Below are 24,527 nucleotides of genomic sequence, written 5' to 3' on the forward strand. Positions count from 1 at the left end.
AATGTTTTCTTGTTACCATTCGGCTGAACATACCGAATGGCTTTTCTTGCATCCGTTTCTGGGAAACGGAGTCTTGAAAGGTCAAACTGAGGCCGAGCCGTGTCCTTAGGATGAGGAGTCGGCTGTCGGTCCCTGATTGATTTGTTCTTGCCCATTTGGGCTGACTTCTTGGCCGACTGTTCCTTGGCAGGAGTAGCCGACTTCTTGTTGGTGAGTTGTTTTATCTCACCACGGAGAGTGCTCACAAGCTTCATGAGCTCGTCTCTAGTTACTGGGTCTGACCCTTCCACGTTGGTAGAATCAGACGGCTTCTTTGAATGCCCGGCTGGTTTGCTCGGAGCATTTTGAGAGTGAGGGCGCTCCCGCTTTTCCTTGCTGCGGATGCGCCTGGAGAGGAGGGACCCATCTCTGGCAGTATCAGTTTCAATATCACCGTCGTCACCTGAATCATGGTCCGTCTGGACCAACACTTCGTCCAGGGACCGATTGGTCTCTAGTGGCTGATTAGTCTCCAGTGGCCGATTGGTTTCTGGAGGCCGATTAGTTACAGAAATGGGTACAGTTTCCAAAGAGGCCATCTTAGAGGTACTTTCCCCACAGACGGCGCCAAATGTTTCGGGGTTTTTTGAGTCCCTTGGGAGAGTTACAACACTAAGACTGGATGCTCGCTTGGATGCCTGTACCTGCAAAACAACGGAGCACCGAATGGTCGGTGGCCGCCTCCGAAGCTTAAGTTAGTCTAAGTCCGAAGAATAAGGTGCGGAATGTAAAGGGTTATCTGCTCGGATTTCGAGCTCAGGTGTACTGTTCTCTTGAGAGTGACAGTTCTAACAATGATTGGTAATCACTGAGTATATCTCGCAAAGAGTGTCAAGATGTCTCCCGAAGGTCCAGGAGTTTCACGTAGCCGCAAATGAGGAGGTCATCTCCTATTTATAGGCTTCTCGAAAAACGTGCACCCCCTAGGGTTTCGTGCCCTAGGGGACACTTACGCAGCTTTTGCAGACCTCGGGATTTGGGCCTGAAAGCCGCCAATCCCAGGTCCTTTTATCCGTCTGCCACGTGTCGTTCCCTGAGAGGTCCAAGGTGGCGCCCCTTTCAGTGACACGTGGCGGACTCTGATTGGGCCAACTGGCCTAGGGTATTTTTACCCAAATCAGTTAGGGGTTACTCAGTTAGGGGTTACTTGGTCAGGGGTTACTTGGTCGGTCAAAGCTTACTATACTATACTAAGGGCCTGTTCACATTTACTTAATTTCAGTTCAGTTCAGTTCAGCTCCAATCAGTTCAGTTCAGTTCAGTTCAGTTCCAATCAGTTCAGTTCAGTTCAGTTCAGTTCAGTTCCAATCAGTTCAGTTCAGTTCAGTTCAGTTCAGCTCTTAATTTCCCTCTCACATAAAATATTCATTTCAGCTCAATTCAGTTCAGTTCAGTTCCAATCAGTTCAGTTCAGTTCAGTTCAGTTCAGCTCAGTTCAGTAAATATGAACAGACCCTTTAAAACAGAGGGCACTAAATATTTTTGCCAAAAAAATATAAATTTTATTGATCTTATGTGATACAGTTATTGTCTTAAAAAATTAATTGCATATATATGTACTCCCTCTGTCCCCAAAACTTCAACCCTTTTGGATTGATTTCGCGGTTATTAAGAAACTTAAATAAAAAGAAATAAAAACATATTGGAAAGATAAATTTACATGAGGTTTGTAAAAAAGTAGAGAGATAAAGTATTAAAAATACATGAAAAAACAAAATTTTATATGGGGAAGCTAATTTTGCACAAATATTGTTGTAAATTGGTGGGTATTTTAATGCAATGGGTCGATTATTTTGGGACTAAAATTAGGCCAAAAGGGTCGAAGTTCTGGGGACGGAGGGAGTACATAATATTTCATTATTATTCTTAAATAAAAAAATCATCACAAACCGTGTGGCCAATCACATATATTTTTTTTTTCAAAGAATGGTCGGGCCAGGTTACTTGGTCAAGAGTTACTCGGTCAGTCAGGGATTACTCACTTAATCAGGGGTTACTCGGTTAGTAAGGGGTTACTCACTCGATCAAGAGTTATTTGGCTGGTTTGGGGTTACTAGGTTTGCGGATTACTCGGTTAGGGGTAATTCGGTCGGTCAGAGGTTATTTGGTGAGGGGTTACTGGTGTGTTAACTGGCCACACACAAAAGTTGCTGAAAAATCATCGTATCAAGTAAAATTATCAAAAATAAACATCATGTAGTAATATGCATGAATGAAAATATAAAGATGAAAGAATTTGGGAATATTTCCTTAATTATTCACTTTACCAAAAGTCAACATATATACAGAATACTAGCCTCAAACTAGGCGTGATGAATTAAATACAATGAGGTACTAATCTTATGCTTTGACTAGAAGATATACACTATATATACTCCGTAATATATACACTATATTTAACCAAAGATAATAACTTTTATATAAAATTATTATCGTGCATAATATTTGAAGTGCGTGATTTTAGGACAGGTATTACCCATATACATGCAATGGGGCAAAAATTTAGAGACAGATGGAGTAATTGGACAAATTTTTCTAAGGCAAAAAAAAAAAAAAAAAAAAAGGTGCTGCAAAATAACTTAAGGACCTAGAAAATATGGCATTAAGATATTTTTTTTTTGTAAAAAAAAAAAAAGCTTAATGTATAATTTTATAATGTAAATTATACAGTCTCCATTAGATAAGAAACATAAGCTCTCCATTAAATGGGTACCTTTTCTTATAACAAAGTAACTTTCATTTATAACAGGGTAAATATAGTTTATCTTGGAGGTAACTTAAGTATTTGATTTAAAATTTTGTGACCACATTAAGAGATAGAGAAAGTAGTTTATTAAGTTGATTAAATCAAAAGTACACATAAGGGTAAAATATGAGATATATGTATGGGCACGAGTCATAATGATCTAATAGGTAATCTATGTAAAGGACATAAACTTTTTTATATCTCTAAATTAATTTTTTTTTCTTAACATTGAATTAAAATTATGATACGCAATAATACACATTATTGTGAATGAATAATCACATAATGTAAAAAAAAAAAATCACTACTATGCATTAAGCTTACTTTGGTTTCGATTTTGTGAAATTTAATATTTAAACTTTTAAAACCGTGCAATTGCATGGGTACTACACTAGTTATTTACCAAATCAATCCTAATATCAATATGAAAAATATATCACAATTTAATGATATATTTTCCTAATATCCAATATCTCAATATTGTGTCAAAAAAAATAATATATATCTCTATATCAATATGAAAAATTTATCAAAATTCACTAATGATATATTTTCCTAATATCCAATATCTCATATAGTAATTTCGCAATTTCTTTGAATAGTACTCCCAAAATATTTACGGTATCTTTATTATGAAAAACGTATGTATGTATGAAAACTAAACAAATTCCCCATCAAATTAGTTGACATTAATTATCACTTCATGTAAAACACTCACTCCCACAAAAATTACAGTATCTTTATTATAAGGGAGGGAGTAGGGGTACACATGGTGTACCAAAGAATATTGTACACAAGTCTCTCATTGGTGGAATGGGAATCTTTTTTATGTGTGAGTCATCCTTATTTTTATTTGAATTTCAAACCTTATTTTTTAAATTTTGAATTTCAAATTTATCCTAACCATTCAACTACCTAATTTAATTTAGTATATAATCTCAAAAAAAATTGCATCTGATTTTTTTCCCCTCATTTTTTTTCTCTCTCTAATTTTTTTTCTCTCTCCAATTTTTTTCTCTCTTCAATTTTTCTCTCTCTCCATAGAGCAATAATGAATGAAGAACATTCAAGAAATCTAAAATTCTTAGTTTCTTCATGCAATCATTTGACCCGGTCGGTGATTTTTTTTTTCTACGGCTTGTTTACCTGTCGTTTGCCGTTTTCATCAGCGTGTTTTCGGACGTTTCCGCCAGCATGTTTACCGGCTTTTTTCGCTGGTGGTTTATAAATATCAAGATGAATTTAATGTTAATACTTTTGAAGAATAGAATTATATGAATACAAATTTGGTTGATACATTAATGTTGTAAAATTTTCGTAGAATGTATAGTTGGAAATTGGTTTAATGTTGCTGCCGGAATTATAATTGGACACACAAAATTTTTCCGGAATTGTAATGGACATCAAAGTTTTGCCGGAATTGTAATTAGAGACACCAAAGTTTCGCCGGAATTGTCATAGACACTTTAATAAATAAATTTCTTTTCACCTAATCAACGTGCTGATACCCCTTAACCCAATGGTCTAGAAATCTAGAATACAAGTTTCGTGTGTAATGTCTATAGTTGACCTGAGTTCGAACCTTGTCACAATACATAAGTTTTTTTTTTTTTCAATTTTACGAAATCATATTTTATTTTAAAATACCAAAATAACAAAAACGTACTTTTTTTTTAATTTTTTTTATTCTTTGAAGAGAACAAAGATATAATTTTAGATGTGTAACTCTTTTATATTTAATAAAAAAAGTACCTATAACTAATCTTTAATAACTATTTTTTTTTTCTCAAAAAAAAAAAAAGTATTTTCCAATGGTCTAATAAACAAACCCCTTGAGTGATGATGGATACTTATCTTGTGTTCGAATCTTGTGGAGGTACAAAAGAAACACGTTTTGCTTTTTTATTTTTTTTTTATAAATTTTCATTTTAAGTATCATTTTTGTATTTAAAAAATCATAACTAATTGTTATCAATTTCAAAGGAATCACATTTGTGTGTGTGTGTGTATATATATATATACTTTTTAATAAAGTCAAAACATACACCATATTTCAAAGTGGAAAAAAAAATTCAAATAACTCTTTTTATTTTCATGTAAATATTTGTATAATGTGTCCAATCAATTATTTTTGGGCATAAATTTTTTCTGGAAAATAGAATAAAATAATAAGCCATGAAATTTAGTCCAATAGATAATAAAATTAATTTGTTTTCATCCAATGTATGTGTTGATACCCCTTAGTCTAGTAATAAACAATCCCCTTGAATGACTATGGATAGTTGTCCTGTATTCGTATCTTGTGTAGGTATAAAGAAATACATTTTGATTTTTTTTTTTTTATAAATTTTCATTTTAAGTATCATTTTTGTATTTAAAAACTCAAAAATAATTATTATCAATTTTAAAGGAATCATATTTGTAGTTGTAAAGTCAAAACTTAGGAATCATATTTGTAGTTGTAAAATCAAAACTTACACCATATTTCAAAGTCATGAAACTTATTGGAACTTATTATACCTCATTGAACTTATTAGAACTTATTGAACCTTGTAAGACCTTATCAAATTTATTATACCTTAATGAACTTATCAGACCTTACTGAACTTATTTGAACTTATTATACCTTATTGGACCTTATTAGTACGGGTATCCATCATTCGGATTAAAATAGAATTTAATCCAATCAAAGCTGAATTATTAATTCGGATCAGATCCGAACTTTAAATCGAATCGGATCGGATTGATTTTTTTTTGAAAATTCGGACGTTCGAATCGGATTGGATTGACCTTTTTTGGAATCCAAAAAACCAAAATAAATTAAATATGAAATCGTTAGTTTATAAATAAGTATTGTTAATATAATCATGCTACACTATGATTATAATTATTAATATTATCATGTAATCTTCCTATGTTTTCAATACTTCTATTAATCGTGTACAACTATGTTTGCAACGTATTTTAATTCGCCCTCTCGTATCTGGTCCAAATAACCGAATTTTGAATCGGTTTGGATCGGACTGGATTTGGTGAGGAATTCAGATCGGATTGGATTTGATAAATGAAAATCGCAATTTATTTCGGATCGGATTGGATTTGGGCTAAATTCAAACCAAAAATCGAATGGACCCCCCTACTCATTAGACCTTATTATTAGACTTGATTAGAACTTATTGAAATTTATTAGACCTTATTTAACTTAATGTAACTTATTAGACCTTATTTAACTTATTAGACCTTATTATAACTTATCTGAACTGATTTGAATTTATTAGACCTAAAACTTATTTTTTTAAGGTGAAGAGAATTGAACAAGCCCTTTGCGAATGACGGTGTGCAATTGAAATAGTTTTAAATTTGACCGCCTATTAAACTATCTTACTTTGATTAATATATTTAAGATTGAAAAATAAATTTAGGATCCTAACACTTTTATTAATATCAAATCATATTTCAATTTCTCGTATATATTGTAGGCTATAATTTGAAAATGAAATTCTTATTTTAGTAGCATCATTTTTCAATTCTTTTTAGCCCTTCACTAATGTTATTACTTTTACCCCTTCTTGACTTATATGCAGAGTATTTATAATGATGAATTCATGTTAATATCTCTTACCATTTTAACTTTTGTTTCTTTCTTTACAATAATTTGTGCATACAATAGACTTTGTATTTTATTATCTAAATATTTTTATGACAATTGAGCCCTAATTAATTTCATTGGTATAATTTTCAATTTTATTTCAACTATTCTTAGTTTACTTTTAATCTCCCGTGACTTATTTTAATATTATTTATAATAAGAATTATTAAATCTTTATACAAGCACTGCCAAGTTCATTCCCCAGATAACAAAATTTGTTTATCTGGGGGTATAATCGTCTTTTCAAGTGTCATTGCAAGGGTACATGCGTCATTTGCGTTGGATGGCCTACTAACTACTATAGAGCAATAATTGCATGAATAGATGGACAGCTGTCCAAAATCAATGAACTAATGGCCACGGTATTTGAACATATTTACGAAAAGTGCCACAGATTAACATTTTCGTTAATCTGGCATTTCAACTTGTATTTGCCATGTTTATACTAGTCAAGTATATTAGTTTAAAAAATAACAATAAATACTGCATTGTTTAGTTTTATAAAATATAATGGTCATAAGATAAAAAATTCAATACATATTAATATTATTTATATTTTTATTGCACGTAGTCGATATTGAATGAAACAAGATGCAGAGTCAAGTGGTGCCATAGACTTGTTTTTGAATTATATTTCTTGGTATCAAGTTACTAATAAAAGTATTTACTGAATATTCTTAGTATCTGTAAATGAATGAATTATCACATTTTATTATATTGAAGGAGATGAAGAAACTTTAGGTATGCGCTAATTGTGAAAAGAGAGATTACTTTTTCTCTCCTAATTAAAATTTCCAAAGCTAAATGTTGGTGACACTTGAAATTTCACCACCATTTTCATTGTATGGGTTTTAGCGAAAATCTTCCCTCTTTTTATTTTAAGTAAAATTTTTAATGTTAAATAATCATTTTTGGTTTTATAGAATCATAACTAACAAAAGTAATGAACGAATCATATATGTTTGAAAAAAATCGAAATTAACAACCATATTTGTTCGAACGCAGTGACAGTGCATAAGTTTTTTATTTTTTGGTTTGGTAACTTTCCAATTTTACGTAATCATATTTGCTTTTAAAATGTCAAAATAACTAAGTCATACTTTTTAAAATTTCTTTTAAGGGAATAAAGTTATACTTTTAGATGTGTAACTCTTTTATATATAATAAAAAAGTATGTACCTATAAATAATCTTTAATAACTATTTTTTATTAAATCAATTCTACACAGTGCTCTTAAATAAATATTTTATTTTTCTCAAAAAAAAAAGTTATTTTTTAAGTAACAAATTTTCAAATTTAAGAAATTTAAAAAGATAACCACTTCATTTAATACCCAACTTACAATAAATGTAACCTATGTTTATGGATATGATGCGAAACATACAAAAACGATTATATTAATTCCCAAATGACTTATATAAGTAGTTCATTTTAGTGGATGTTTTTTAATATGATAAATTTAATACATGTATGATTTCAAACTCAACTTAAATAAATTGAAACTAACATAATAATGGATTACTGTTAGGGCCGATATATATTGCGTATATTGTATAGCTAACGGGCCTATCTCATGAGCTCTAATCTCTTGTTAGGTTGTATAAATATGCTTCTCATACTCTAATAGAAACTACAGAAAATTATTTCGTGACAATTACATATATAGATTTAATATTTAAAAATGTACATGCTGATACCCCCTGACTTGGTTGGTCAATGTTTTCCTATTGTAGACAAGTGATTCGTGTTCGATTCTTCACTATACCTGAACTTTTTTATTTTTTTTCAACCACATATAACTCATAAATTCGCCTGAAACTGTGTTATCTGAATATTTCTATAAATATTTATATAAAAACAAAAACATAATACTTATATATTCAAATATAAGATGTACCCAACTTACAATAAATATAACCCATGTTTATGGATATGATTCCGGCAATAAAAAAACGATTATATTAATTACCAAATGATTAATATACATAGTTCACTTTTGTGGATGTGTTTTGAATATGATGAATTTAATACATGTATGATTTCAAACCGAACTTAAATAAATGAAAACTAACTTAGTAAAGGATAACATAGAATTTATATAAGGAATACTTACAATTTACCTCTCTATTAATACATATTATTAAAAAAACTTACAATTTGAATTCCGTGGTAATATATAAAACCTACAATTATAAGTTATTAAACGAATAACACACTTTTTTTTTTTTTTGAAATTTAAACAATAGAAGAAATAGACTAGAATTAACATATCAAATAGAAGAAATCTTTACAACCTATAAAAGCAATTGATACATCTGTAAACTAATCCATTTAGAAAGTGATGCACATAACAGAACAAGTATTGTACAAAACTTCTTACTAAAATATATTATTAATACATATTCTTGTTGAAACACATTATTAAACCAAACAACAACATACAATACAATTATCCTAACATTTATAGCCCAATAAAATTTTAACCCTAAACCCTTAACCCAACCCTAAGAACATTGATATGCAACAATAATCATCATAATATATTAATAAGCGTCCTATTAACATTTAAGGAATCATATTGTCTTCAATAGAATCATCCAATATATTTGACATAAACATAAGTAGGACAAATAAATAAATAATACAATAACATACATGCTAATGCCCCTTGGTGTAGTTGGTGAATGCTAACCTATTATGCATAAGTGATCCGTGTTCGAATCCAAACTACACCATTTTTTTTTTCAGTTTTATTTTTAGTTTTCATTCACATAATAGCCATAAATACTAATGTATTCCAGTCTAAATTAGACTTTTAAATACCAATGATACTAATTATCAATAAAACAATTTGAGTCATGATTGATTTAAATTCAATATACCAATTATTATTATTTTTGTTTGCATTTTATTTTTCATTCACCTATTAGCCATAAATAGTAATGTCCTAATAAAAATAAGTACTTTTAAATACTAATGTTACCAATCGTCAATAAAACAATTCGAGGTCTGATTCTTTAAATCCGAAATTATGAGACTCCCACTACAAAACCAAAACCTTTCCGTATTTCTGAGCATCAAATTCCATAAAACAGCATCTTTCCAATTTAAACAGCATCAAAATGGTATTTATAGGATCAATATAAATATTTGCTTACTGATTCATACAAATACAAATATTTTCTCAAAGGCATACATATGGTAAAACCTTGTAAATTCTTCACCGATTGCAAAATACATACCCACAGCTGGAGTACGATTGGCTTGTTCTTCTCCGTTTGACCGATTATGAGAATCATGTTCATTTATATTGTTATTAACCTCAACTTCAACCTCTTCATTACTAATGTTATTAACCTCAGCTTCTTCATTAAGATCGAATGACATTGCTGCTTCTTCTTCTGTTACATCGTTTGATTCTGCATCTCCGATTGAGCTAATCACATCGTTTATCACTTCATTAAGATCAATGTTCAACAAGGGGACAAGTTTTCGCTTTTCATTTCACTGTTACAATGTCACATACACAACTGTATTTTATTTCAATTTCTACAAAATAAAAAAAAATACTATAAAAAAATATTTTAATTTAATATTGACAAAATGATCCTACGCATAAAAAACAGATCCTATAAAATTATTAACAGCAAATAAACCTTGATCCCTTCCATTACAATGGAACCCAGAAACACTCCTTCAATTAATAACATTTAACATGAAACAATTATAAAATACACAAAACCAAAGCAACATACAAAGCAATCTATTAATCTAAACGATTTTCCTTTCAAATTAATCGTTATAAATATCTAATTTTTACCCAAAATCAGTTTCTTCTAAATCAAACAATGAATACCCTAAATTATCAAAAACATCAAATTAGGAAATTTAAACGAAATTATTCAACAACAAACAAGATTATCTGCGAATACTTGTAATTGATTGACGAAATTGATATCCACACTTGAATAATTTCTTCACAATTCATTCCCTTATTCAAATTGGTATGTTCTTCGCCAAGGAATTGGGGGAAAAAATGAAATTTTTGGGGAGAAGATGAGAAATTTCGACGCTTAATTGGGAACTAAATTCTGTATTATCCATTAATTGATGCATTAATTGTTGGCGCCAGCGAAAATAATCCCGCCTATCTCCTCCCAATGGTGCTGAGCTTGAAATTTTTGCCGCCCTTGCTTCCCTCTTCTTTTTTTCATTTCCCTCTTCTTTTTTTAGTTTCCCTAACTTTAATGCTGAGTTGGCAAGTTCTGATTGATAGTGTACAATATTGTTTGGTACACTATGGCTTTGTCAACTATGTGTCAACTATGTGTACACATATTAGTTTTATAAAATATAATGGTCAAATTAGTTGACATTAATTATCACTTCATGTAAAACACTAAAATATATTTTAGGAAAATGATATACATAGCCCTTAGGGCTACATATAAGCATGAAAAACACTCTTGAAAATTGTATAATTTTAGAAAATCATGACAAAAACACACTAATTACACTGATCTACGTGTGTTTTTGTCATGAATTCCTAATTTTATACAATTTCCAAGAATGTTTTTAATGCTTATATATAGCCCTAAGGCTTATGTATTTTCTTATTGACATGCAACTAGACCTGGTTATTGGGCGGGTCGGGTTAGGTTGGTACGGGTCAATTGGGTCACATTTTATAGGGTCAATAACGGGTTGGGCCAATGCGGGTCATGGGGCAATCGCAGGTCGATAATGGGCGGGCCAACTAAATATCAATTAAAATAAATATTAAACATTATTATTATTATTATTATTATTATAATATATATATATATATATATATATATATATATATATATATATATATATATATATATATATATATATATATATATATATTTTACATTGACAAAGCCATTATTAAGTATATATGAATACAAATTTATCATATAATTATTTTTACATTATCGACCATGTCCGTTAAAGACTATGTCCATTAAAAGCCCTTTAATTTTATCCCTGAGTCCCTAACCCTATTATCATTGAACTACCTTACTCAATAACCAGCTCTACATGCAACTAAAGAGAGTATAAAGATCAAATGTTCAAACTAAAAAAATTATAATTACATATATTTAAGATCAAACTAACATTTCCTAAAATAAAAAAAATAAAAAATAAAAAATAAAAAATAAAAAATCAACCTAATAATACAGGTAATTTATAAACTGTTACGAATGTTCAAGAATAGAAGGAGCATAAGTGTACTATTGTCTCTTTAATACGGGATATCAAAGTGATTAGCCAAATGATCCAAAAATCATACGTACTTAGGTTTTTCCAAGTCATTCACTCAACCACGCCTAGCTAGTAGCTACCTTGTAGCTCTGATCACTCCGTTACTAAGTGTAGGGAAATCAAGAAGGTGTCTCAACCCACATAGCTGGTGCACTTCGTGCATATGTTGTTCTTAAATATGATGGACTAATGTAGTCTTGAATTTTTCGACCGGAGGTAGAGTTGTAGTCATAAACGTCCATGAAGTTATCGCTTTTATAAACAGAATCATCGACATAGTAAATGCAATTAGCCTTACAACCACGGTTGTCTGAGGATGCCTCCACAAAAAAAGATGATTTACGACTCAAGAAAAGAGCTTTATTTCCTAAACTATTGACCTCTTTAGTTTTCCCGTCATCAGTATTCACTTCCCACATCCTGAAATAGAAAGTACCATTGCGAGAGGGATTGGGAGGCTTACAACGAACTAGTAGTAGCGCGTCACCTGATGCCAAGAAGTATATCTTTTCCCTGTCCTCGTCCTCTTCCCATGGAGGTTTAACAAGTAGAACCCGAGTGCATATGGCATTGTTTTCTATCTTAGTTCCTTCACCACCCAATAACTTTCTTTGCTATTCCAAATCGTGACAGTGTGGACATCCTCGCTATCCTCAGCTTTGAAGAAACAGGCTAGGATATAATGAGAAGTGTTTGAAGGACTTTCGGACAAAGCAAAACTCACATCACTGCGAACATAGGATTCAAAGTCTTCATAATCTTTGAGTTTCCACATTAGATCACTTGGGAGCTCAGGGGTTCTAATTGCCTCCTTGGAAATTGGATGGACTAGACTAATCACAATATTCATTGCACCCATATCGTTTACACAAACTAGCCACCCACGAGACGAAGAAACTATGAACTGCCACATGCCATCAGGATCATCCTCTGGAGTCGGCAAGTCTAGCTTGCTGATCTTGCGGCTGTAGAAGCTGTATAATAGTTCCTTTGAATAATATTGCCGCTTTCAGGTTGAAGCATTAGCCAAGGGGTTTGACGTGATGCTGCTGATCTATTAGCAAGTTTCATAGCTCTTCTCCAGCACGTACAGACTTTACCAAACTTCTAAAAATCTTCATAAAACTCAATGTGTTCAGCTGTCTTCGTTATCAATTCTAGATCAAGTTTGTAGATCATAGCTTAATCGGAATGTGCAGCCAATAAAATCTTTGATTTAAAGAACCAAAAGTAAAACAAAATTCTGAAAGACTTGGAGAACCCTTGATACTAAAGTCTTTTTTTAATACCTGAAATAGAGAAATAGATAATTAACATAGATAAATATTTTTAGGAGTCTATTAGGAGAAAAAAAAAAAAAAGTATATTGATATGATTTGTACTCCGTATAATATTATTGTGAAAGTAAGAGTCTATTATTAAAAGATAAATTAAGTAAAACGATAAAATATTTACCAAAATTCCTTCCTTTTCCTTTCTTTCCCTCCGGTCTTCCATCATTGCTATCCAAACAACTCTTTTTCACATGCCACGGCCCGAGAATTCGGAACAGCAAAATACATGCACGGCTTATTTCCACTGTTTCTGAGTTTCATGTGAAACTGTCAAGCTACAAACAGGTTGCATATATAAATATCCAACGGTTCATGATATTTAAAAAAAAAAAAAAAAAAAAAAAAAAAAAAAAAAAAAAAGGAGAGATATCATCATTGAATGAATAACAGCTGAAGTTGAGCTTTACAATTGCATGTCCACTAATTCATAAACTATCGCATGTAGTTATTCACAGAAGCATACTATCCATTTTACAAAGTATTACAAACGTATACTGGGAAAAAAAATTATCATTTCCTTTTATTGCTCTTCCAAAAACTTGCAGGATGTAGAAATAAGAGGGTATCCATGTATGATGCTATGAGCAGTATATATAAGCACTACACTAACACAACCAAGGTTCATTATTATATTAGGTCATCTAAAGGGTTCCACAGGAGCGGTCTCTTCAAGAAATGCAGCAGCTTCAAAGCATTCTGCAGCATCAGAAACCGATGATTCACTATCTGCTTTGCAAAGCAGGCCTAGGTTATACCAAGCAACATGATTAGTCCTGTCAAGCTTGAGTGCGTTCATTAGGTAGGTTCTAATGACTGAATTATGCTTACAACTGAATCGTCTAAGTACCATAGCTAAGGAGATTAAGCTTGGGACATAACAAGGATCGATATTCAAGGCAGTGTTGAAAGCATCAAGAGCTTGCTTGTAAAGGCCTTTTGCTTCGTGATATGAACCTGCGCACAAATATATACAACATGAAATATATCCTTATTTAGACTCATCATTGGACTAGTCATATTTTTTGAAAATGCTTTCAAATACTCCCTCCATTGGGAATTAATTACCACATATACTTCATTAGGATGTTCCAAAAAAATTTCAGCTTTCCTAATATAATAATGGTTTATGAACAGATCCCCATTAATGATATAAGTGGTGGGGAGTGAATTAGAATGATCCACCTATTAAAGGTCTTCTGTTATCTTTTTCTGTTTCTGGCTATGAATAGCTTTGGGGAACGGAAACTGTAACAGTAAAGATCATTAGCAGGATATTATCTTGCACAGCAGGATAGGTAGTTCTATGCAACACCTTCTGGTTTTTTTAAGAGAATTCCAACAGTTCATACAACATGAAGTTACACTCAAAAGCAGCAAATAAGCTAGTACTCGCATCATAATCACAGGAAAATAAAATTTAAAAAATAAAAACATTTTCATGTCTTTCATCATGTGTAATTCATCTAAATCCCTTACACTAGCTTATATCATAGGCCTAAACACCCATACTTCCTCACTGACGACAATTACATAATGCATAAGAGTTGGTTCCTATGTCACCCTACAACAGTAGTCTACTATCTCCAATTCTCCATACTGTAAGAATGACAAGAAACTGGTTCAGTATTGAAGTTAATTACTCTTCTGAACACCAAGCCTTTATAACAAGCTCTAGCACATTTGCCAATAAAAAACTTAACAAGAAGAAAGAAGAAAAGGGGATAAAAGGAACCAGCAATCAAAAAGGACTTTCAACTACTTGTATCAGGAAGAGAATTCTTTTCAGTTCAAAAGTCATATAGGGAAAGAATTCCTTTCAGTTAAAAAGTTGTATCAGAAAGGACTTGACATAGAACATGAAATTCAGGTACAGCATACGATAAAGCAACATTTCTACCCAGAAATTAGACCTATCAACTGATCCTCGGGTTTCTAAGATTCTATTTTAAGGCTCTATCTGGTTCAACGCATTTTGTCTGAAATTATTAAATAATCTAGTCACTTGGTCTGAAAAAACTTATTTGTCTGTAATTGTCTAATTTGTGTGTAATTATGTCTAACCTTTTTTTAAAAAACTAATTATTTTGAACTTATTTTGTCAAAACTAAAGAACTAATTTAAACTTATCTGACTTATATTGTCTGAAATAAGTCTATACAAGTTAAATAAGATGAAACAAACAGACCCCATCACTAAAACCGGATACATTTTGGCTTCTCTGAGTATTAAATTTACAAAAGAAATCTCAGATGCAATTATGCGATAGCAAGTTAATTAAGCATATATACAAGTTAGTATAAATGACTGCATATGTACCTAAAATGTGCCATCTGGAAGCACTATTAGGACTGATGGCCTTGGCTTTAGACAGACAAATCTCGGCATCATTCCACTGTGACAAGCTGATATATATACATGCCAGATCATGCCATGTTTGCAGTTCTAACTGCCGATCGTGATTATCAAGACTCTGTAAAAAAGAACAAACTTGTGAGCAAAAAATACTAGTTAGACGGTTAATGATCGATATCTAAAACAAGACCGGATTGCAATTCTTTATGTCAGGGATGTAATTCTTTACCATAGTATAGTATCTTTGAAAAAAGTTCCTATTTCACATTGCACTGATGTAGATGGAGTAAAAGTAGACATACTCACAATACACAGCACGCACACTTCTAAGGGTATACTGAAAACTTCTAAAATGTATCCTTTTGAGAAATATTCCTATTGTATCTTTAGGTATGTATGTAATAAATTCACACACGCAAACAAGAGAGTGCGCACAAAGAATTTACGTATGTAATTAAATTCACACACGCAAACAAGAGAGTGCGCACAAAGAATTTTCTTACAAAGTAGATCTCCTTATCAATTTTCATCTTCATGCAGATTTAAGCATAATAAAGTAAATATATTAATGCAAAAAGAGCCAGTTAATAGACCTTAATGTACCTTCCTAGATCCAGAGCTGTTCTTTTTTACTTGTAAAAGGGCAAGAATCTGCATATATGTCTCAATGGCCTTTTTTAGATTGCCCTGAGCAATTTGGATCTTAGCTTTTGTACTCAAAAGCTCTCCCTGATCCCACTTTCCAATTTGATCCAAAGCAGCATCAATAACTGTTTCTGCATCAACATAACATTTTTGCCCAGTTAAAATCCGTGCTAACAGCAGCCATCCTTTAATGTTAGTTCCGCCATCCAACTTCAGCAATTGCTTAGAATAATATGCTGCAGCATTCAACTTTCTTTGCAAAGCATATTGTAGACTTAGATGGTACAAAGACATGGAATCACTAAACTTTGTCAATTTCCCAGCAGATTCCAGAGCCAGAACAGCTTCTGTCTGCCTTGTAACCCGCTCGGAATCAGAGACTGCGGATTCAGCATACTCTGAAAATGACATGCCCAGAAAAGAGTACATACGACCAGCTGTATGATTACATCGATCCTCCTTGTAAACTAGAGCTCTTTGAGCATATGTAATCCCCTCCTCAGCCAAACTAGGGCTTTCACTGCAGATTTTTGATGCCATTAGTAGGCCAGATAAATGATTTGGATCCTCAGAATGATGAAATAACTTTTTTAAAAGATTCAAAGCAGCAAAATTGTCATCATGTGCATTATAACAAAGAGCTAGAGTGTGATACAAATCCTTTCTCTCAATTATCCCAGGAGGCAATGCTTCTATCACCCAGGCTAAAGCCAGTGGTTGATTAGCAACACTTAGAGCAAAAGATAAATGTTCCACAATTGAGGGATCCCATTCAATCTGTCGCATAGTCACTTTTATTAACAGAAGCAATAACAGCAGAGTAGCCTCTTCTATATTGGTTTTAGGTACAAATGAACTATCCTTTTGAGAACCCAAATTTGGTGGACTTGCCTCAGCACCACTAAACAACAGATAAACAGCAAACTCTTTCTGTATTCTGGCAGAAGTATCAGCGTCAAGGTTCCAACGATGCAGAAGGGCTTTTCGGTACGACAAAATTGCATCCTGCGGACAATCAGCCAGTTTCCATAATTCAGGAAGCAACTCTACAGCCCTGATTAGAGTCTCCTGTAGTTTAGACTCAATACCAAAGTTTTCAGGCAAGCCAGCTGGTAATGAAGATTCAACAACGTCCAGAATAATTTTGCATGATTGAGCAGCTTCTGCATGGCAATGATTGGAAAGAATGTTAGCGAGAAAATGATGATCCAGTTCCTGCAAAGCCAATATAATGTTCCCACCAATTATGTTGATTTACAACATCGTGAATACGTGTCCACACAACCAATCAGCAATACTGTTTAAATTAGACGAAAAATACCAAAACACAAGCATATAAATGACAAATAAAAGGCAAGCTGAATTCATGGACACCAAGTAATACACCTAATAGTTGTTTATTTGAGCTTCAGGTGACTAATTTCATGACTAGCAAGACAATGAGGCCAATCATCATTTTCAAACCTTCCAACAATCCTCTACCTATGTAACGAATCAGAGCAAGCCACCTGTGTCTTATACAAACAAAAGCCAGCAGAGAAAAAGGACAGAGTCTGAGACCTCTGACCACAATCTCAAACAAGGTGGTGAGGTACAACCATACCAAGCAACAGTAACTAAAGGGGTGCAGCCACTAGTTGGCATATTAGGATAATGACAAAGGGGTAGTAAAGTGAGTAATTAAAGCTGTACCATTTAGCTAAGTAGTATAAATAGGTAGAGAGTGGTAGAAGGAAGATAGGCATAATTTTGGAGTGATTCCTTAGGAGAGTTGTGACCTAAAGTCACTATTGGAGCGTTGTAGGCTAAACCTACTACTATCGTTTGTAAGAAACCATTAATTTGTTTAATCAAATTTCTGAGTTCTCTCTTTCGTTGTACTGTTATTATATAGAGTAATTTCAGTCCATTACAACCTATTGAAGGAGAAGGGTTTGAGCAAACACATGTCAAAAAATGGGCAGATTTAAAGCAACGATACCCCTCTCCTCCCCCAAATAGAGGGTAAAAATCTTTCATCTCTGTCCCTTTTTTTCACAAGATTTAATCTCCAGAAAGAGAGATGGTTCTAGATTTCGACAAATAACAGTGAGATAATCAGCACATAACCTGATAATTATTTAACAAACTCTATCTGATAGGATATAAAGTAACAGACTTAAAACAGGATAATGAACATGTACTTCCCTAAGAATGTGTCCATAAGGTAATAAGCTGTACAACTCATAATGTTGGCTAGAAACAGCCATAGGCAGAAAAGAAAGTATTTCGAAGAAATACCTTTAAACCTCCCAAGGGACTGCAATGATTTTGCTTTTAGTAACATGGCCTCAAATAATAAATTAACAGCATGCAGTGACATTGGTGGGGCCGGATCACTTTGAGAATGCCTTTTTGGACGATCTCTAATTCTGGCAAGAGTAAGTTTGATCTTGGGAGTAACTGAGGTAACATTAATCCCTTCAAATACCTGTACAGCTTGCTCAATGTTTCCTTTCTGATACTCGTATTTTCCTAACAACGCTCTCGCTTCCTGAAAAGTGGAGAGTTCATTTAACAGATTCAGCCATCATCTCTAAACACTGGCTCCTGTATTAATAAGAAACACTTTCACCTATTTTAATATGAAATACATTGACCAAACAAGGCAGACACCTAACAAACTTCCTTTGAGCTTGAATCTACTAAAGCTACTCAACAAGGCAACTCATGCAGTTCAACAAGTAATTGATCCCAATACATGGCACCATTCTCTTCAACTCAGATATGTTACAAAGCAAGTGTAAGACTCGTAAAATAATGTAAACAAACATATTGGAAAACCCTTGAAGACACAGAGGTCTCTTATCATCCATCTCATAATCATTTCATGCAAACCAAGTTGACGAATGCAACGCAATCAACATTCTAAAAAAGAAAACAAACGGCAGACAAACCTCATAGTTAAGACCACCACTTTCACGAAGTGATGACTCGGCTTCTTCAATATTCATAGTATCAGGCCTAAGTTGGACATCATCAAGTGAATCAGACCGCTTCAGGATCTCATCCACTCTCATCGGTTCTCCAGAACAGAAGCACTGCATTATACTCTGACAATTCCAACAACCACTACTCTTCTTGGGAACTCTTACAGAGCTCCTGTTACTCATATTGCTCGAAACAACGATAATTTCTGCCACAAGCACATCAACCAAGATCAAAACCAATACCCAGAAAAGTCTCTCATTAACCACATTGCATAGAAATCATTCTTTTACAACTAACTACTCAAAAGGATTAAACTACCAACCCAAAGTCAATAGAGCAACTGTACAGTTGAAATTGAATTCTCAAATAAGTATAGCAATTAATAATACAGCACATACTAGAACAGAACATTCAACATGATCAAAATTATGAATACCCATTTTCACAATCATCAAAAATCCTCAAACCCCCATCACAAATCCTCAAAACCCCATCATTAGTCCTCAGAAACCCATCATAAATCCTCAAAAACCCATGAAAACACCCAGAAGTTGTATCTGTAAAATCAATCCAAAACCCCCCACAAATGAATTGAGAGAAAAAACACAAAATTGAGCAGGAAATCAACTAATTATACCTAAATTATAAGATAAATAATCATAAAACTTCTTTCAAAATTGTAAAAACTGAGATTAAAGAACTAACCTATTGTCGGAAATATTGAGGAAAAGTTTGGAAAGATGAAGAAAAGAAAAAGTAGTGGCCATCATTGAATTGAATTGGCCCCTGAATTAAAATTTTTTCTTCATTGATACTGTTTGATTGTCTTTTGAAGGGTTCTCTTGTTTTGATCAAGAACCATGAATTGTTCTACAGTGCTTTTTTTCTTTTCAATTATTTAATTTGGGAATTTTGATATTAATTCTTTCTGGGTTTAGTTTAATTCAGGTAGCCTTTTTTATTTTATTTCTTCTCTAGGCAGTACTTTGGTAGTAGAGTGGGTATGTTTTGGGAATTGTGAAATTGTGAATTAGAGTTGTTGTAACGTAAAGGCAAAGATTATGTCACCTCAGCTTTTTTTATTATTTTTATTAAATCTTTATAGGTCCCGTTTACTTTACTTTAAAAAAAAAATCAGTAAAAATAATTTTAATTTAGTAAAGTAAAAGTAATTTTGATTTAGTGAAAGTTTCGAAGTAAAAAAAAATCCTAGACTTCCATCGGATTTCACCGGTGGAAAGTCTCAATCTTTATTTTCTTTTAAGTTTTTTGTTTCTCGAACGGAGAGGAAAAAAAAAATTGAACTTAAAAATTTTTCCGGGATTTCCCGCGATTATTTCTAGTATGGAATGAGTCAATCATCCACGAAAGAAAAAATGAAGAAAAAGGGCCTTCTTTTTTTTTGAACTTACTCTTAGTTTACAGTAATGCCTCCCTCGAAAGAAAGGGTTTATCTCCTTCGAAAAACAAGGTTTTTTCGATCTCCTTCGAAAGACAAGGTTTTTCGGACTCCTTCGAAAGACAAGGTTTTATTTGTGTTTAATTTGGTCTCCGGTTGTGCTGGGCTACGATTGATTATGACTCGAATTCGAATTACGGAATCAGCACAAGAATTTACTTTCTCCCAAAATTGCGAAGCGACGACGGATCCACTCAAAAAGTTGTATGAGACAACGAATCGAGAATGTGCCAAATTGTTATATTCATGTTTTTGGATTCTTAGCCCTTCCCCGATTAATTGTTGTTTGATTTTGTTAAATTCGTTTTCATTATTGTTAATTGTCAATTGTAGATGCCATATGACTTTATTTAATGAATTTTTTTTTTTTTACAAGAAGAAGCTGATATTATAAATTAGGAAGCATCAAAAGCAACAACAGCAAAAACCATGGGGGGACCTCATCAGACCACACCTTCACATCCTCAAAGTCCCTACTAGAGTTTGCAAGCAAATGGGCAACTCTATTACCTGTTCTTCTCACAAATGAGAAGTCCAGGCTGATACACAGACTATCAAGAGAAAAAATATAATTCAAAATAATCCCCAAGGCGTTGCAAACACGAGTTCTGTTCTTCAGCTTGTTGTAAAGATTGAGGCAGTCCACCTCCAAAATTACCTTCGAGAAGTCAGCATCTAACGCAGAAGAGAGGGCAAATCTGGCTGCCAGAGCTTCAACCATGGTTATATCACTAGCAACAACACAAGACTGACACGAAGCAAAATGAACATTCCCCAGCTCATCACGCAGGACACAACCAAAACCAATTTTTCCATTGTTAAAAACAGCAGCATTAGAGTTGATTTTCACAAACCCAGGTCTAGGCAAGGACCATCGATCATTAAGAGCCTCACAGACAGTAATTTCACTAGGCAGAGGATCATTAGCTTTTGCATACTCACCAACCAAGGCAGAAGCATGCCGGACAGTTTCAACAATAAGAACATTTTTCTTTTCAAAAACCTAGGCATTTCTCTTAAGCCAAATACCCCATAGGAGCCCCCAAAACAGATCCCACCAAAGTTTTTCTTTGAACTTGAGAACTAGCAGATCACAAAAAGCCCTAAAATGCACGTTTTCCCCCAAAGACGAGTTCAAACGAAGAAGAGAAAAAAGCCAGATCATCTTAGCATCTTACAGAGAAAGAGAGCATGCATAAGGGATTCTTCATGTTCACCACAACAGGGACATAACTCATCAATAACCATTCCCCTTTTACACAGGGAAAGACGAATAGCAGCAGCAGCATCATGAAGACATTTCCAGCCAAAAATCTTGATCTTAGGGGGGGGACACAAGCATTCCACAGACGATTCCAGATAGTACTCGTTGGAGCAGACGAAGCAGAGGGTTGAGCAGCAGTCAAGTTTCTCATCTCAGCATGATAAGCACTTCGAACCGAGAACAAGCCATTCTTAGAATGATGCCACGACCACCCATCAGACATGGGATATCTACCAACGGGAATTTTCATAATTTCCTCCACCTCCCAAGGAGAAAACAAAGCGCATAGTTTAGAAGAATCCCAACCACCATCCGGCATCAATTAACTCACAAGAGCAGGACACTCATCAGGCCAAATCATCTTCGGCAGAGGTCTGAAATTTGGAAGAGTAGGGATCCAAGGGTCATCCCAGATTCTTGTAGAATGACCATTACCCACCATCTTCATCGCACCTTTCCTAATCAAATCCTTGGCAGAGAAAATTGATTTCCAAGTAAAGCTAGCATTGGGGCTAACTTTGACTCTCAGGAAATCAGATTTATGAAAATATTTCTGCTTCAAAGTCTTCACCATTAGGGATTTAGTGTTGCTAAGGATCCTCCAGGCTTGCTTCGAAAGCATTGCCTTGTTGAAAGCTCTTAGACTTCTCATGCTTAAACCTCCCTCCTTCTTAGAAACATAAGTGCGGTCCCAAGCAACGCAAGCCATCTTTCTTTCCTCCTTTCGTTGACCCCAAAAGAAGTTTCGACAAAACCGTTCAATTTCATTAAGGGATGCATATTGGAATATTGAAACATTGCATAGCATAAGTGGGAATGGCTTGAACAACGGACTTGATTAGAATTTCCCTTCTCGCTTGCGAAAGAAAACCCTCTTTCCACCCCTTTAATTTCTTCCAGACACGGTCTTGAATAATTGAAAAAACCCGTTTCTTGGAAGATCCAAGATAAGTTGGAAGACCAAGATATTTTTCATGTCCTTCGATGGCCTTAAATGATAACTTCATCTGAAGCATATTTCTTTTTCTGAAGCACAACATTTCGGCTGAAGGAAACCTCAGATTTTTCCATATTCAACTTTTGGCCAGAAGAAATCTCATAGGTGGCGAGAATATCAAGAACATTGTCGACCTCTTCCTCATTAGCTCTCACAAAAAGCAAACTGTCATCGGCAAAGAAAAGATGAGAGATAGGCTCCACTTGCTTACCAATTTTGATACCATGAATCAAATTCCTATTCTCCACATCTCTCGATAATGTTGACAATCCCTCAGCACAAATAATAAAGAGGAACGGAGAAAGGGGGACACCCTGGCAGAGCCTCCTGGAGGGGAGAAAACCTCTAGAAGGTTGACCATTGATCAAAATAGAAAAAGAGGCCGATCTCACACATGCCATGATGGACTTCACAAAATTTTCCGAGAACCCCAACTTGTCCATCATTTTCTCTAGAAAGGACCATTCAACTCTATCATACGCCTTGCTCATATCTAACTTTAACCCGAGGAAACCCATCTTACCTGATTTCTTCTTTCTCAAAAAATGAAAGCACTCATAAGCAACAAGGATATTATCAGTGATAAGTCTTCCCGGAACGAAGCCACTTTGAGATTCATGGATAATATCTGGGAGAACTTTTTTCAATCTATTTGCAAGAACCTTTGCAACAATTTTATACAAGACATTAAACAAACAGATTGGCCTAAAATCAACAGGAGACTCACAAATTTTTTTTTCGGGATAAGCACAATATGAGTCTGATTTATAGTACCAATGTCACCATGATTATTCAAAATATTTAAAATCTTTGTCAATTACATCATTGCCAACAATGCTCCAAAACTTTTGGTAAAATAGAGCACACATACCATCGGGGCCGGGAGCCTTAGTTGGATGCATTTGATTGATCGCCTTAACCACTTCCTCGCCTCTATACGGAGCCGAAAGCATAGTAAACATAGAATCTGAAACCAGAGCATTGACCTTCTCAATCACCGGGGTCGTATCAATAATACAAGAGGACCCAAACAGCTCCTCAAAATGTTTGACTAGCACTTCAGCAATTTGCGGCTCCTTATCATAAACCAAACCCCCAACATCATAAATTTTCTCTATTTTATTTCGAGAAACATGCTATTTGGCTTTAGCATGAAAGAACTTGGTATTTTTATCCTCACATTTTAACCAATCCTACCGGCTTCGTTGCTTCCAATATCTTTCTTCCCTCTCTTCAAGTTCATCCATGCGCTCATCAATTGTTCTCATAAGGGCAATAGTCTCAGCAGTTTGATCAGCTTCCATAAGACGAGCCATCTGCTATCTACAAGCGTTAAGTTCTTTCCTGAAACTCCCCCGAAACTCCCCCAAAACTCCCAAACTTCTCTTTGCTCTATCCCCTTAGCTTTCTAGCAGTATAAGAAATATTGGTTGCTACTTCCTCTCCCCTCTCCCACACTTGTCTAATGACCTCCAAGCATTCTTCATCCCGAGTCCACATTTCTTCAAAACGAAAGAGATTAACTTTCTTGTTGTTTTTACACTTCAGATTTTTGTTTTTCAAAGTGGGAAACATAAGAGCCTGAGAATAAATCTTGCCATTCACTGTTTGCCATAAAGTGATCGACACTCTCTTACACATTTTCATTATCAGCTCTATTATTACTCCAAGTAAATTTATGCCCCGTGAAGCCAAGATCATTGAGCTTACACACGTCCATCGCCCTGCGCAAGATAGCTACATCATAGAAATCAAAATTTGCACCCCCAAAATTTCTCATCAG

General features: G+C 33.8%; 3 protein-coding genes across 4 annotated transcripts; all 3 read right to left on the bottom strand.

Moving 5' to 3' along the window:
* Positions 1-13,423: 13,423 nt before the first annotated feature.
* On the bottom strand, positions 13,424-20,054 carry LOC145572064 (protein NPGR2-like). Of its 2 annotated transcripts, XM_081631080.1 has the most exons (6): positions 19,730-20,054; positions 18,991-19,229; positions 18,335-18,587; positions 16,013-17,217; positions 15,374-15,527; positions 13,424-14,011 (listed from the first exon to the last, which is right to left on the bottom strand). In XM_081631080.1, exons 2-6 carry the CDS (start codon positions 19,204-19,206, stop codon positions 13,695-13,697), a joined length of 2,145 nt encoding a protein of 714 aa, XP_081487206.1. In that variant the 5' UTR covers positions 19,207-19,229; positions 19,730-20,054; the 3' UTR covers positions 13,424-13,694. The 2 variants fall into 2 exon arrangements, with proteins under 2 accessions (XP_081487206.1, XP_081487207.1); XM_081631081.1 differs by lacking the exon at positions 19,730-20,054 and having other exon boundaries at positions 18,335-18,643; positions 18,991-19,085.
* An 817-nt stretch (positions 20,055-20,871) lies between these two features.
* LOC145570920 (uncharacterized) lies at positions 20,872-22,066 on the bottom strand. The gene is made up of 2 exons (XM_081630039.1): positions 21,662-22,066; positions 20,872-21,486 (listed from the first exon to the last, which is right to left on the bottom strand). The coding sequence occupies exons 1-2, from the start codon at positions 22,064-22,066 to the stop codon at positions 20,872-20,874; spliced, it is 1,020 nt and encodes a 339-aa protein (XP_081486165.1).
* A 3-nt stretch (positions 22,067-22,069) lies between these two features.
* Positions 22,070-22,456, bottom strand: LOC145570921 (putative mitochondrial protein AtMg00310). The gene has a single exon (XM_081630040.1). It carries the CDS (start codon positions 22,454-22,456, stop codon positions 22,070-22,072), a length of 387 nt encoding a protein of 128 aa, XP_081486166.1.
* Positions 22,457-24,527: the final 2,071 nt, after the last annotated feature.

The sequence above is a fragment of the Chenopodium album genome, chromosome 12 (assembly GCF_948465745.1).
Source record: "Chenopodium album chromosome 12, dcCheAlbu1.1, whole genome shotgun sequence".
Lineage (NCBI taxonomy): Eukaryota > Viridiplantae > Streptophyta > Magnoliopsida > Caryophyllales > Amaranthaceae > Chenopodium > Chenopodium album.